This window comes from Dryobates pubescens, chromosome 5, assembly GCF_014839835.1.
Source record: "Dryobates pubescens isolate bDryPub1 chromosome 5, bDryPub1.pri, whole genome shotgun sequence".
Classification (NCBI taxonomy): Eukaryota; Metazoa; Chordata; class Aves; order Piciformes; family Picidae; genus Dryobates; species Dryobates pubescens.
Genome location: NC_071616.1, coordinates 7254775 through 7268475, shown reverse-complemented (window position 1 = coordinate 7268475; position 13701 = coordinate 7254775). Strand labels below are relative to the sequence as shown.

Genomic DNA, 13701 nt, shown 5'->3' with positions numbered 1-13701 from the left:
TCTTTAATGTCAAGTCTAACTTGTTCTTCCACCTACTCTTTTCTCTTGAAATGGAGGTTGCCCATATTCTTCCCAAAGTGTTGCTAGCCCAGCACCCTTTATTCCACTTCAGTCTGGAGCTCTGAAGGTTTCATTGTAGTGAAAGCAGCCCGTTTTATATGGCTGGTATGTGTCTCTCAGCAGATGCTGTATTTCAGATGCACAGAAAGATTTCTCTGTGTAATTATAATTCTTTAAAAAACCATTTTAAACAAGGTACTAATCACTGGTCATACTTAGTGATTTCCTTTTCAGATAATTCTGTGGTCCCTTTTCTCAAACCACGTTCATTTCATGCCTAGTTTGAAAGGAAAATTAACCAACAATGTAACTCTAACCAGAGAGCTCAGGGCTTGGAAATCTTAACCTGCAAGGAAAAAGTAACTGCAAGTATTGCTTCATTTTGCACTACATTGTCTTCTCTTGTCTGCTAAAATTTGCACCCTTAATGTGCTTTTTGCCAACTAGCTTCAATCTTTCCCTGTTGCTGGGTGGCATTTGCAGCAAAACTGGGATGGTTGGGTTGGGAGGGAGCCATGTTTGTAATCCCATCAGAGAAGTGGGGCACCAAACTCTGAGAACACACTGTGGTGTTCTCCATCCCTGTGGGTTGAGGTGCTCTGGCACTGAGGGTGCTGGGACTCAGCCTACACTTCAGTCTCTCAATTTTGTTTTATTGATAAATAGAGATAAATGCTTTACTACTCTGATATACAACCACCTCCTAAAATACAGCTGTAAAGGAGGAGTATTGCCCTCATGCAGTGGTCTTCTGTAGCAGTAAAGAAAAATGAAAACATCTGAACCAGATGACAAAAATACACAGAGTTAAATCTGGCATTGCCCACGCAGCAATTTTTAAGGCAACGTTCAATGCTCAAAACATGAAGGCTATCCTGTCACTCGAAACCCTTTATCTATGGTTGTATAAAATGGAAAGAGAATAAAAGTCCTCTGTCCCATGTGTTCATCCCACAAAGCCTTTGAAGCTCTCATGTTAACTATTTGAGGTTCAGAAACAGAAGGAAAATTTCAAGATAATATAAACATCTCCAAGGGGAAAATGTCTTAAATTCATGACTAAACAAGCAAACGTATATTTTCTGTTTCAAAAAGATGACTGAACTTCGTTGTGCCAGGAAAAATAAATCCATCTGATTTTGCTTTAAGCTGTCTTCTTTTTTTTTTTTTTCAAATGCAGTGAGGGGCTCCAGTTCCTTTGGATGATGTAATTCAACTGTTCTGCTTGAATTCTGCTCCCTGTTGATGTCATGTCACCGCTAGCCAACTATTCAAAGAGGAAAGTAACTTCTAGTTTAGACTAGAGCATGGGGAGGCTGAGGTTTATAACAACCCAGCATCCCAGGATGCCAGTTTAGATCCTCCCAGGCAGAGTTCAGCGTTAAGAGGAGCTGGGGCTCCATCCACCAGGAAGCTCCCTGTCTGCGGGTGGGTGGCACCCTGGAGCAGCCAGCCGGTGAGGGCAGCGCTGGGAAGGCAGGTATGTGGTGGGGGAGAGGGAGGGTTGGCTGTGCCTGAGGGTGGTGAGCTGGAGCCCCTCTGGGAGAGAAGCTGAAACATTTGGCTGTTAGGGACACGGTTCAGCTGAGAGGCCTGTGAAAGCAGGGAAACTGTGCAGACTGACAGCTGGAGGTCTCCATGCTCTTCTGAAGCTGTTTTTGACTAACTCCCCAACTTTTCTTCAGCCTTAGTACCACAAATGAATGGACAGCTTCTACCTGCTGCTCTCTGGTGTTCTCAGGATCCAAAGCGTAGCTCCTCTGTGCCAAAATGAGGTCTAAGTTCTGCTGTAATTTAAGTTTTTGGTAGGAAATATTCTGGGATTGTGGTTTATCTTGCCTGTGTCCACACTACCTTGATAAGGCTGAACATTTGCTGGACTGGGGAGGGCTACCTGTGGGACCCAGGCCAGTAGCCCCAGGTTGCAGGCTAGTTTCTATGCTTATTTGGCATGCTGTGGGCTACAAGATCATGGCCCTGAGATGAGGCTAGAGGAGACTGCCTTCTGACTCCACAGAGTCAAGACCCAGATGTTTGTTGTTTTGAGACTCTTCCATGTGGAAGCAGCATGGCTGGGGAGACAATGAGAGGGTAGAGGGCTGAGCTGTTGTGCACATGTTTGCACTTAACGTGGGGTTTTTTGAGACATGGGGAATCTTCTCCTTATCAATGATCAGATGGGATTTTCATGTACCTTCATGACCCTGTGTAGGAAAAACATACATGGAGGTTGACAGGCTGTGCCAAACCTTTCACCTGAGCCATGTGAATAAACACAATCCCCTGTAAGAGGAACAGGCATGAGTACGGCCACAGAGCTTTTAAATCAGAGCTGGTTTTTGCTCAGCAGCAGCTTGGAGCACAGATGTAGTAGCTTGGTGTAGTGAAGGGCTTATTTAGTTGCAGGGCTGTCAGCTGTGAATGGCCTTATATAGGGGCACTTTGGCACGTGAAGGCAACTGCAGACATCTGTGTAAATGCATTCCCCTCTGGCAGACTCCTCTATCCCAGTGGGTGAGGGCAGTGACGAGGGCAAGCCAGTGTGGCTGCTTGGAAAGCAGGACCAGCAAGGCCTCCACAGCATTGGGTCTCTGCTCTTCCAGGAATAGCTCATGGCCATCAGCCCTCACTCAGGACAGGGATGGGAGTGGGAGCAGCAAACTCCACATTAGCGCCATTCTGCTGACTATCACTTTCTTGCTTTTTGTGACAAGGAAAGCAAACATTTCTTCCCATTTTAGAGAGGGGCTGGGACCTCATGTACATATTGTGGGAGGGGGAGGACAACCATTTTAAAATGACAAACAAACCAAAAAAGGGCTGGTTGGATGAGCCAGGGATTTCCAAGCCTGTCAGCCTGACCTCAGTGCCAGGCAAGATTATGGAACAGGTCATCTTGAGTGCAAACACACAGCACTTACAGGATGGCCAAGGGGTCAGGCCCAGCCAGCATGGTTTCAGGACGGGCAGGTCCTGCCTGACCAACCTCATCTCCTTCTAGAATCAGGTGACTGCCTGGTGGATGTGGGGAGGCTGTGGATGTAGTCTACCTGGACTTCAGAAAGGTCTTTGATACCGTCCCCCACAGCAAACTCCTGACCAAGCTGTCAGCTTGTGGCTTGGACAGCAGCACTCTGTGCTGGGTTAGGAACTGGCTGGAGGGCTGAGCCCAGAGAGTGGTGGTGAATGGTGCCACATCCAGCTGGCGGCCAGTTACTAGTGGTGTGCCCCAAGGATCAGTGCTGGGTCCCATCCTGTTCAATATCTTTACCTGGATGAGGGCATTGAGTCCATCATCAGTAAATTTGCAGATGACACCAAGCTGGGGGCAGGTGTTGATCTGTTAGAGGGTTGGAGAGCTCTGCAGAGGGAGCTTGACAGGCTGGACAGATGGGCAGAGTCCAAGGGCATGAGGTTTAACACATCCAAGTGCCAGGTTCTACACATTGGCCACAACAACCCCATGCGGTGCTACAGGCTCGGGTTAGAGTGGCTGGAGAGCGGCCAGGCAGAAAGGGCCTCAGGGGTACTGATTGATAGTAGGCTGAACATGAGCCAGCAGTGTGCCCAGGTGGCCAAGAAGGCCAATGGCATCCTGGACTGTATCAGGAATAGTGTGGCCAGCAGGAGCAGGGAGGTCATTCTGCCCCTGTGTTCAGCACTGGTTAGGCCACACCTTGAGTCCTGTGTCCAGTTCTGGGCTACTCAGTTTAGGATGGACATTGAGACACTTGAACATGTCCAGAGAAGGGCAACAAGGCTGGGGAGAGGCCTCAAACACAAGCCTTATGAAGAGAGAAAAAAGAAGTTCAAAATGGATGGGGTGCTTGGTGCTATGGTTTAGTTGATTAGATGGTGTTGGATGACAGGTTGGAGTCAATGATATCAAAGGTCTTTTCCAACCTGGTTAATTCTATTCTATTCTAAACCTTGCAATAGGAAGAAATGCCTGCACCCACGGGCAAATCACTTCTATTTGATGGGAGCAAGAATGTTTTCTCAACACACAGAAGCTAGCCAACCTATATCAGACTTAAGCCAACAGCCTATAATGCTACTTTTAAAAGAATGTAGGCAAAATTAAAAGCCAGAGAGAAAAAAAGTGGAATTATAACCAGGCAAAGAGCATACAGAAAAGATGTAAACAGTTGCTCAATTTACATCCCTTTTGTCTTCTCTCATTCCCATTTGCTGATCATTAAGAACTCCGTTGTATTAGCTGGCTGGCAAACCCTAGTCCAAGAATGTGGAGGGACTATTTTCAGTAATACCTATAACATATGTATTCAGGGTTTTTTCTGTTTTGGGCTGTCTCATGTGTCAGTATGTATAATATTTTTCTACTTGTGTTTATGTTTTTGTTGGTCAAGTTTTATCTGAATTGAGTTTGGGGCACTCTGTTAATTTCTCCATATGTATTTCCACCCATCCATTTTGGATGTTAAATAAACTACACTTGCCAGAAGGGAAAAGACTGCTGTTCCCTTACCTCATGTCTGAGCTGGGCGTCTTCACTTAGAGCTTCTGATTCAGAAGGCAGAAGCCTGCCTGTTTCCTGGCAGTGATACCAAGTCAATGTGTCTTGTGCTTGTAAGTGACAGAAAGGACTCACTGCTGTGTGAGTTAGCAGAATTATTTTCCCTTTTGTTATTGACAAGAAGTCCATCAATAGCAAACTTTGGAAACAGCTGGCACTGCCAGCAGCAAGTGTCTGTGCACATGAGCTTCCTGCAAGCAATGACTGGCAAATTCCTAACATTTCATGATTTCTCTGGTTTGCTGTATCCTGATTTAACCACCCAGGAATTGCTCTGATCTTTGTGCCTTCTGCTGTGCTTTCATTTTCAGACTCCATTGTCAGGTAAGTATCCCTTCAGAAAAGCAGCCTGTAATCAGTCAGAGCCTTCAGTGCAACTGCAAGAGATGCTCTGTACTGAAGCATCAGCATAGTGGTTGAAGTTTTCATTGCTTTATAGTAATTGTGGTGTTACTCATACATGCTTATTTCTTTTAACCTAAGAGTCAGGCAAGGCCCAAAGGTGATAACCTTTACTCATTGTATTCTGATAGGTTATTTTCTTCAGATTGGATGGAAGGTTCATAGGTAGATCATAAATGCTTGGTCTCTGTTCCTGAATTCAAAGGTCGCTTCGCATGGAAACAGCGAACTGAACGTAGGAATAGGAGTGTATCTACAGCTGAAAGCCATTCTTCAGAAGGAACAACTGCTGCTTGTCAGGAAGGGGTTCCTCCAAACCTGAGTAAGTCCACTTACTATTTTTTTTCTCATGTTCTTTGTAATGTACCATTATAGCCAGCTTTGCCTTTTGACACTGCCTTTACATCCTGTGAATGCAGATAATCTACTATAAATCTGCCTTCAAGTAATCATGCACAAGCCCTGTGAGGAGAGGCTAAGGGAGGCTGGGGTTGCTTAACCTGGAGAAAAGGAGGCTCAGGGGAGACCTTCTCGCTCTCTACAACTACCTGAAGGGAGGTTGTAGCCAGGTGGAGGTTGGTGTCTTCTCCCAGGCAAGCAGCACCAGAACAAGAGGACAGTCTCAAGCTGTGCCAGGGGAAGTTTAGGCTCGAGGTGAGAAGGAAGTTCTTCACAGGAAGAGTGATTGGCCATTGGAATGTGCTGCCTGGGGAGGGAGGTGGTGGAGTCACTGTCCCTGGAGGTGTTCAAGAGGGGTTTGGATGTGGCACTTCAAGCCATGGTTTAGTTAGTTCTGAAGTGTTGGATGATAGGTTGGACTTGATAATCTCTGAGGTCTTTTCCAACCTTATTGATTCTATGGTTCTATGATCTACTAATGCAAGGAGTACTTCTAATTTAATTTAGTAAATCAAACAAGCTGGTTGTGTGAAGCAGCAGCTCAACAAATAAGCTTCCTTTGCACCCAGAATGAAATCAGTTTGCTTATCATTCAGGGTGGCTGCAATGTTTGGATAAAAAGCCTCTTACAAGAAAAAGGCATCCACAGACATTCTGAGAACCATCTGGCAAAATCAGAAGTGGCATTATGATATGGGTTTACTCTATAGGGTTTTTTGTGTGGCAGTGAGTTAGTATCACACCTCTGGCAGGGTGCTCTTCAGGTGGAGAAAGTGAGCAATTCCCAAGAAATAAGAAAATGTCATTAGGATCTTCTTTGTAGTTCTCTTTCAAACTTACCCAAATTTATTCATTTGTAAGGCTTTTGTCTATGGCCATGATCTTTCCCTGTGCTGCTGCTGAGCTGCCAGGCTCCAATGCTGTCCCTGTCTGGCAGAAATCAAGCACTGCTGCTTAAGAAACATCTGGGGGGAAAAAATAAAAATGCAATAACAAATCAGCATTTCTGCACTTCCTACCTTTTCATCTCTTGTGAAATGGCAACATTCTTCACATTGATCAGAGCACAGAAGAGTAGCAGGCAAGCAAACTCCCATTTGCAGTGGTTGCTGTTGCTAGTTCCTTATTGCTCTCTTCTCACACTAGGACAGATAATCTGGTGGGGTTTGTTCAGTATGTTTTATGAATTAAAAGGGCACAGAGCCCAGTTAGCTCAGAACTGGGCCTTCACAAAGTTGACACAGTATTTGGAAGGCAGAGCACAGGGCTCCATGCCTCTGCATTTTGTCAGAGGCTTTAATTTTTTTTATCCTCTCCTCTCTTTGTGGTGGGTTGATGGCAGCAGACATCTTTTGCCTCTTCCACCACTACAACAGGTATCTTGGTTTTCCAGCTAGGCTGATATGCAGGTAATGCCATTAATTATGGCAGTAGTCCAGGCAGATGATGTTTGGTCACTAAAGATGTCTGTAGCTATGGATCTTACAGTGATTTATTTTATATATATTTATTTATTTATTTTTAAGTGATTCTTTTACCTTCCTAACAGCAAGGTCACTGCTGCTATAGATTTACACTGTAAGCCAAATAACTCCAAAAGAGTTTTTCAGATAAGCTGAAATCCAGTTTATGGTGTCACAGATTCCTGGATGTTCAGCTTGTGTGCTGTGATGAATTACAAACCTGATTTTTCACTGATATGGATGAAGCAGACAAAACTATGAGAGTGTGTGGAAGAGGAACAACGCTTTCTCCCAGCTTAGAACTTGTCCATGTGATTATGGAACTGTGTCCCCATCCTCACTGTGATAGATATGCAAAAACTGAACTCATGAGAGGAGAGAATCCAGCTGATACCATTTTTGTTGGAAATAGTGTGGTCTGAAAGCCAACAGCAGCACCTCAACTAGTCCTCAGAAAATATAACAGACTTTCAAGTACTGCATTGGAAGTGATTTGCAGATCCCTCTTTCTGACACTGTCTAGTACTAGCTCTCTGCCATGTGCTTCCAGCACTGATGGCTTTCAAATCTCGGCGTTTCTCATGGGATGAAGTGACAGGGGAGAAACTGAAAGATAGAAAGTAAAACTGCATAGGCATGCATCAGAGTTTCATCATGAAACCAGAGATGGGTTTTAAAAGGGAGAACTCAAATGAGTTGAAGTTGAGTTAAAGTGCAAAGTGCAAGCAGAAGGAAATGAAGGCATTATATAGTGGGTGTGGTATTGCATCTTGTACCTACTGGGGCTGTGTTCCTTACCTGTATTGGATATATGCTTGCTTCTTTTGTAGCTGGCCAGGCAGCTACCTTCAGCACTAAGCCACCTTACTGCTGTTTCTGACCTCCTAGGTGACCATGGAAAGCGAATTTGAAAAGGATCACATCAAAAAGCTGCAGGAGCAGCGAATGACCATGCAAAAGAAAACCTTCACCAACTGGATGAACAATGTCTTCTACAGGGAAAATGTAGGTAGCTCATTCAATTTCAGGATTCTCCCTGGGTTTTATTTCATTTCACCCACTGTATTCTTTTATCTTTTTTTTTTTATGGTTTGTTTTTGTTGGGGGTTTTGTTGTAGTTTGTTTGTTTGTTGTTTGCTTGTTTAACTTTTTCTGTCTTGTGTGTTGTGCATTTATGCAAGCAAGGAAGGCTTTGACTAACCAGAGTGCTTCAGTCTGTATCTTTCACTTTACACCTGTCTTCACTGATCCTGTTATGTAGAGTATATAACTCTGTGATGTTGTGATGTCCACCGTGATCCATTGGTGACTACCTCAGAGGAAGAACTTAATTTGATCTTTTATTTCCTACAAGTATTTGCAAATGCTTGGATTTCCCCAAACAATGCTCAGTTCATAATTGCCTGGCCAATATTTAGGTCTTTCTACTTTGCCTCATCAGTCCAGCTCGAGCTGTTGCACAGTGCCTCTAAAAAGCTTGCCTTAGGTCTATCACTTTCAGGCATACTGTCATGCAAGTGCAGACCAAGCCCAATTGCAAGTAGAGTAGGTTCCAGACTTCCAAAAATCTTCAGTGCTAAGTTACAGTTGATTTGTGTTTGTGAGGTAACTCCAATACATTCCAAAACTCTCCAGACTTGCAAACAAGAGAAACTTATTTCAGACACAAATCGTGCAACTGTGTCACAACAGGGAATTACATTGTCCAAACCCGGTTCTCTTTATTCTAGAGTCTGCAGTTGATATTAATGGAAATGGACCTTGGAAACACTGCCCAGGCTCAGGCCTCTTGGTTCCGTTCTAGCTCATCACTGTTATATGATATTTCAGTGTCAGATGAATTGTTTTCAGTGCAATATTTTAAGTTGGTGATTGGTGGCAAGGCAGCCTCAGAACAAAACAAACTTTTTCATTTGTTTTGCTTATTGTGAGAGAAGAACTGCAAAACATATTCTTGTTTCCCCCCTTGCAGAAAGTTAGGTTTTAGGGTGTAGGAAACCATTTATCTCTGGCTACAAATGAATATATCTACTTTGTCATTTTAAAAGCACCTCCAGGTTCAGAGATTAAAATGTCAGTCTTTACTTCCTACACAGTACTTGTTCATATATCATAAAAGTGTGAGGAAAACAGCCTGTGAGCACTTTCCAAACCATATAGGGTAAGAAATGGTGCACAGACTGACGCCTTATCTAGTTCTTCTCAGCAGTGTAGACTCAGCTTTTCAGCACACACTTAAGTGTGACTGAGTCATCTACAGGACACTGCAGTATTCTTGGTTACACTGCTGACTACTCCAAGTCCAGCACTAAGGATGCTGCTGGATTGAATTTAATGTTAAGCAATCTGTGAGTGGTATTTTTGAGAAGAATATGATCCAACAATGCTGGCTGGGTGAGGCATGGAGCAGATACATGAAGACTGTCTCTACAAACTTAAATGGAACTAAGTGTCATAGAATATAACTGCTTCAAGCTTTTATTTTTTTTATGGTAATATGCCATGAGGAGAATTTTAAGTTTATTTCATATGCAAAAAGAAATAAAACTGGCAACGAAACAGGGAGGTTTTCAGGAGGGTAATCAGTTCAAGTTGTACATTTTTGTTCCACACACGTTACAGACTTAAAGTCTCTCTGCATTTCCTTTACGCTTTCTTCTTTCTCCTTCGGAAAAAAATCTGTTAAACTGATTAAGACTTGGTCAGGAATGGAAAAGCTCGTGTCTGTTACTTTCCCTTTCCCCTCCCTACATTATTCTACTACTTAACTTCAGATTTTATTTTTTTTTTCCCTCTGAAGATAAAAACAGTAAAACCCTGTGATTTTTAGAATCAGAGTAAATGATTGTTTGGTGTGAGTTATCGTTTTAATGTCACTTCTTGATGCTTAGTGGCACAAGGCTAGAAGGAAACGCCCAAGGCAAGTTCTTGTTAGGTCAGAGTACACGCTGTGTCATGTTCTATCACCTAAGCACTGGGTGATCTCACTGCTGGCAGCAATGAAATACATTTTTGTCCAAGATCTTTATCTTTCACATAGCGTGAGACTCTGGCTAAGAATGTGGAGATTTTGGGGGGGTAGCACGGGTCTCAGCGGGATGTAACAGACTTTGTTGAGACTATGGAGTAAAAATTGAGTCACTGAATGGGTCTTAGCAACTCCATCTTTAAATTACATTCATTGTTCAATGGAAAAGTTGAAAAGAGGTATTTCAATGGAAATAACAAATGTCTGTGCTTCCTGAATGGTTTCTTTTTGAAATTATGTAATGCTAATGATGATGATGATAATAATAATAATACACTATCATGTTCATATATTAAAATATTATTATAATTGTTTATTATTAGTAGTAGCAGTTTTAGGCTATGCCTTCAAAATTTTGTTATAATAATAATAAAAATGATATAATAATAAAAATGAGTTTTTATTATAATATAGTATAATAATACACAATATAATAAATAATAACTATAAAATAAATTATACAATAATAGTAAGAATAAAAATTTAATAATTATTACTATTAGTGGTAGTTTTAGACTATGCCTTTAAATTTTTGTTGTAATAATAATAAAAACTATAGAATAATAGGCCTTGAGCACAAGCCCTATGAAGAGAGGCTGAGGGAGCTGGGATTGTTTAGCCTGGAGAAGAGGAGGCTCAGGGGAGACCTCATTGCCCTCTACAACTACCTGAACGGTGGTTGTAGCCAGGAAGGGGTTAGTCTCTTCTCCCAGGCAACCAGCACTAGAACAAGGGGACACAGTCTCAAGCTGCACCAGGGGAAGTTTAGGCTGGAGGTGAGGCGAAAGTTCTTCACAGAGAGTCATTCATCATTGGAATGTGCTGCCCAGGGAGGTGGTGGAGTCACCATCCCTGGCCGTGTTGAAGAGGGGATTGGATGTGGCACTTGGTGCCATGGTTTAGTCATGAGGTCTGTGGTGACAGGTGGGACTTGGTGATCTTTGAGGTCTCTTCCAAGCTTGGTGATACTGTGATACTCTGATACTGTAATAAAAATAATTTTTTGTTATAATAATATAATAATGCATGATATAATAAATAATAACTATTAAATGTAGTATAATAATTAAATAATAGTAAAAATAAAAAAAATAATTCTAATTATTATTAATGGTAGTTTTAGACTACACCTTTAAAAGATTGTTATAATAATAATAATAAAAATTATAGAATAATAATAAAAATAAAAAGGGTGTAATGCTAATATAACAAACTATAATAAACCATGATATAATAAATGATAACTCTAAAATGTAATATAATAATTATACAATAATAGTAAACATAAACATTTAATAATTATTATTATTTTTAGTGGTAGTTTTAGACTATGTCTTTAAATTTTTGTTATAATAATAAAAATATAATAATGATATACTACTAATACTAATACTACTAATACTACGAATACTACTACTACTAATAATAATAATATTTTGATGGTGATCATCATTATTATTTGTAGTGGGTTTAGGCTATGCCTTTAAAATTTTGTTACGGATTTTTGAGCAGAAAAGTAAAAAAATATAAACAAATCACTATTGGGTGGAAAACAGAAAACTAAAGACAATTCTAAACAAATTAATTGGAGAAACATGTGCTTTAAGACGGGCTGTGCCAAAACAATTCTTTCTCTATTTCTGCTCTCTTCTCTGCTTGCTTCGCTCGGGAGACATTAATTCAGCTTCTGCTGACCTTGGCTGCATTGTTTTGGTTAAGCCTAACCACTAATTTCTCTCTGCTTTTATCCCTCGTTTTTGGGGGGCTGGGCAGAGGGACAGTTTCCCTGGTCTCTGACTTGTGGGGGGAGTGCTCATGTTGTTTGTTAATTGTAAATATTGGAGATACTGTTTATTTTAAGCATATTCATTGCAGTCCATTGTAGATGGGTAGTTTTGCTTGTATATAAAGCTTCCATTTGCTTCCAACTGAGCTAGTCTGGCAAAGTTAATGTTGGGGAGGGGAAATTTCAACCCACCACATAATAATAATAATAATAATGATGACAATAATATTAGAATAATATAGAATTATATATTATAGTAATATATAATTATATACTGGTTATTATTAATTATATGATTCTATGTTATTATATCTAATACATTTATTATAAAATATATTATAATATAATTTATTACTATTATTCAGAATCTCATGAATTTTTCTTTCTTTGCTCAGTTGTGTGGGTTGATTTATTTTTTTATTTCAGCCTACTTTTAGACATAAACTTTGCAAATCCCTCTGCAAATCCCTTTTTTTGTGAATTAAAGTTCATCACTTTTGGCATATATGCACTGACAGAAGAGCAGCAGTGAAACAGCAAGAAGGTGTTCTCTTTTGTTCAGTATTAGAAGTAAAGGGTTCTGTAACTGATATTTTTAAGAAGAATATGATGCAAGAAAGCTGTTTAAAACCATTGCTGGGTACGGCATGAAGCAGAGATATGAAGACTATCTCTATAAGTTTAAATGGAACTAAGCGTTCCGTTTAAAGGGACCTGACTGTGGCTCAAACGTTCAGCCAGAGTCTGCATTGTCTGACTGGTCTTTGCAGGTCAAGATCGAAATAGAAGATATTTACACAGACTTGAAGGATGGCATTTCTCTCATGAAACTCCTGGAGCTGCTCTCTGGAGAAGCTTTGCCCAAACCTAACCGGGGAAAGATGAGAGTGCATTTTCTGGAGAACAACAGCAAAGCCATCACGTTCCTGAAATCCAAGGTATATCAGTACTGATACTAGAGATCACAAAAGCTTATGTGTGTTATTAATTACAGGATTGTGCTCATGGTTCACTGTTATTCAACTTCAGGAAGTTCAACAAGGCCAACTGCAGGGTCCTGCACCTGGGTCAGGGCAATCTTTGATATCGATACAGGCCAGGGAATGAAGGGATTGAGAGCAATCTTGAAGACTTGGTGGTACTGATGAGTGAAAAACTGGGCATGAGCTGGCAATGTGCACTCACAACCCAGAAGGCTAACCACACCCTGGCCTGCATGAAAAGAAGTGTGGCCAGCAGGTTGAGGGAGGTGATTTTGCCCCATGCTCTGCTCAGGTGAGACCTCACCTGGACTGATGTATCCAGCTCTGGAGTCCTCAGTACAGCAGAGATGTGGACTGCTCAAGCAAGGCCAGAGGATGCCACAAAAAAATATCAGAGGGATGGGATATATCTCCTGTGAAGAAAGGCTGAGAGAGTTGGAGTCATCCAGACTGGAAAAGAGAAGGCTTCAGGGAGACCTTATTGTGCCTTTTACTGCTTAAAAGGGGCCTATAATAAAGATAGGGTCAATCTTTTCAGCAGGACCTGTTGCAAAGAGCAGGAGGTGATGGTTTTAAACTGAAAGAGGGTGGATTTAGATTAGATATAAGGAAGAAAATTTTGAAAGTGAGAGTGGTGAAACACTGGCAGTTTGCCCAGAGAGGTGGTGAAAGCCCCATCCCTGGAGACATTTAAGGTCAGGTTGGATGGGGCTCTGTGCAACGTGGCACATGGCATGGGAGTTGGGCTAGATGACCTTTAAAGGTCCCTTGCAAATCAAAATGCTCTATGATTATTATTTTCCCCTCTAATACACAATAATGACATGCTTAATGACATGCTGGAGAATTTATTAGATTTGGATTTCTTTATTATTTGAGCAACATGGCTGATGAATAGCTAATGTCCCCCTCAAACAAGACACACCTAAATGTAAACCTCCCCTGCCAGGGGAGGTTTAGGCTGGATGTTTAGGAAGAAATTCTTCACAGAAAGAGTGATTGGCCATTGGAATGGGCTGCTCAGGGAGGTGGTGGAGCCACCA

At 41.5% G+C, this 13701-nt stretch overlaps 1 protein-coding gene across 1 annotated transcript in view; it reads left to right on the top strand.

Annotated features, from left to right (window-relative positions):
* Positions 1-7755: 7755 nt before the first annotated feature.
* SPTBN5 (spectrin beta, non-erythrocytic 5) overlaps positions 7756-13701 on the top strand; it is a 131440-nt gene continuing 125494 nt past the window's right edge. Inside the window, exons 1-2 of the mRNA XM_054161511.1 lie at positions 7756-7866; positions 12446-12613. Of these exons, the coding sequence (XP_054017486.1) occupies positions 7756-7866; positions 12446-12613 (279 nt within the window). The remainder of the gene's footprint in view (positions 7867-12445; positions 12614-13701) is intronic.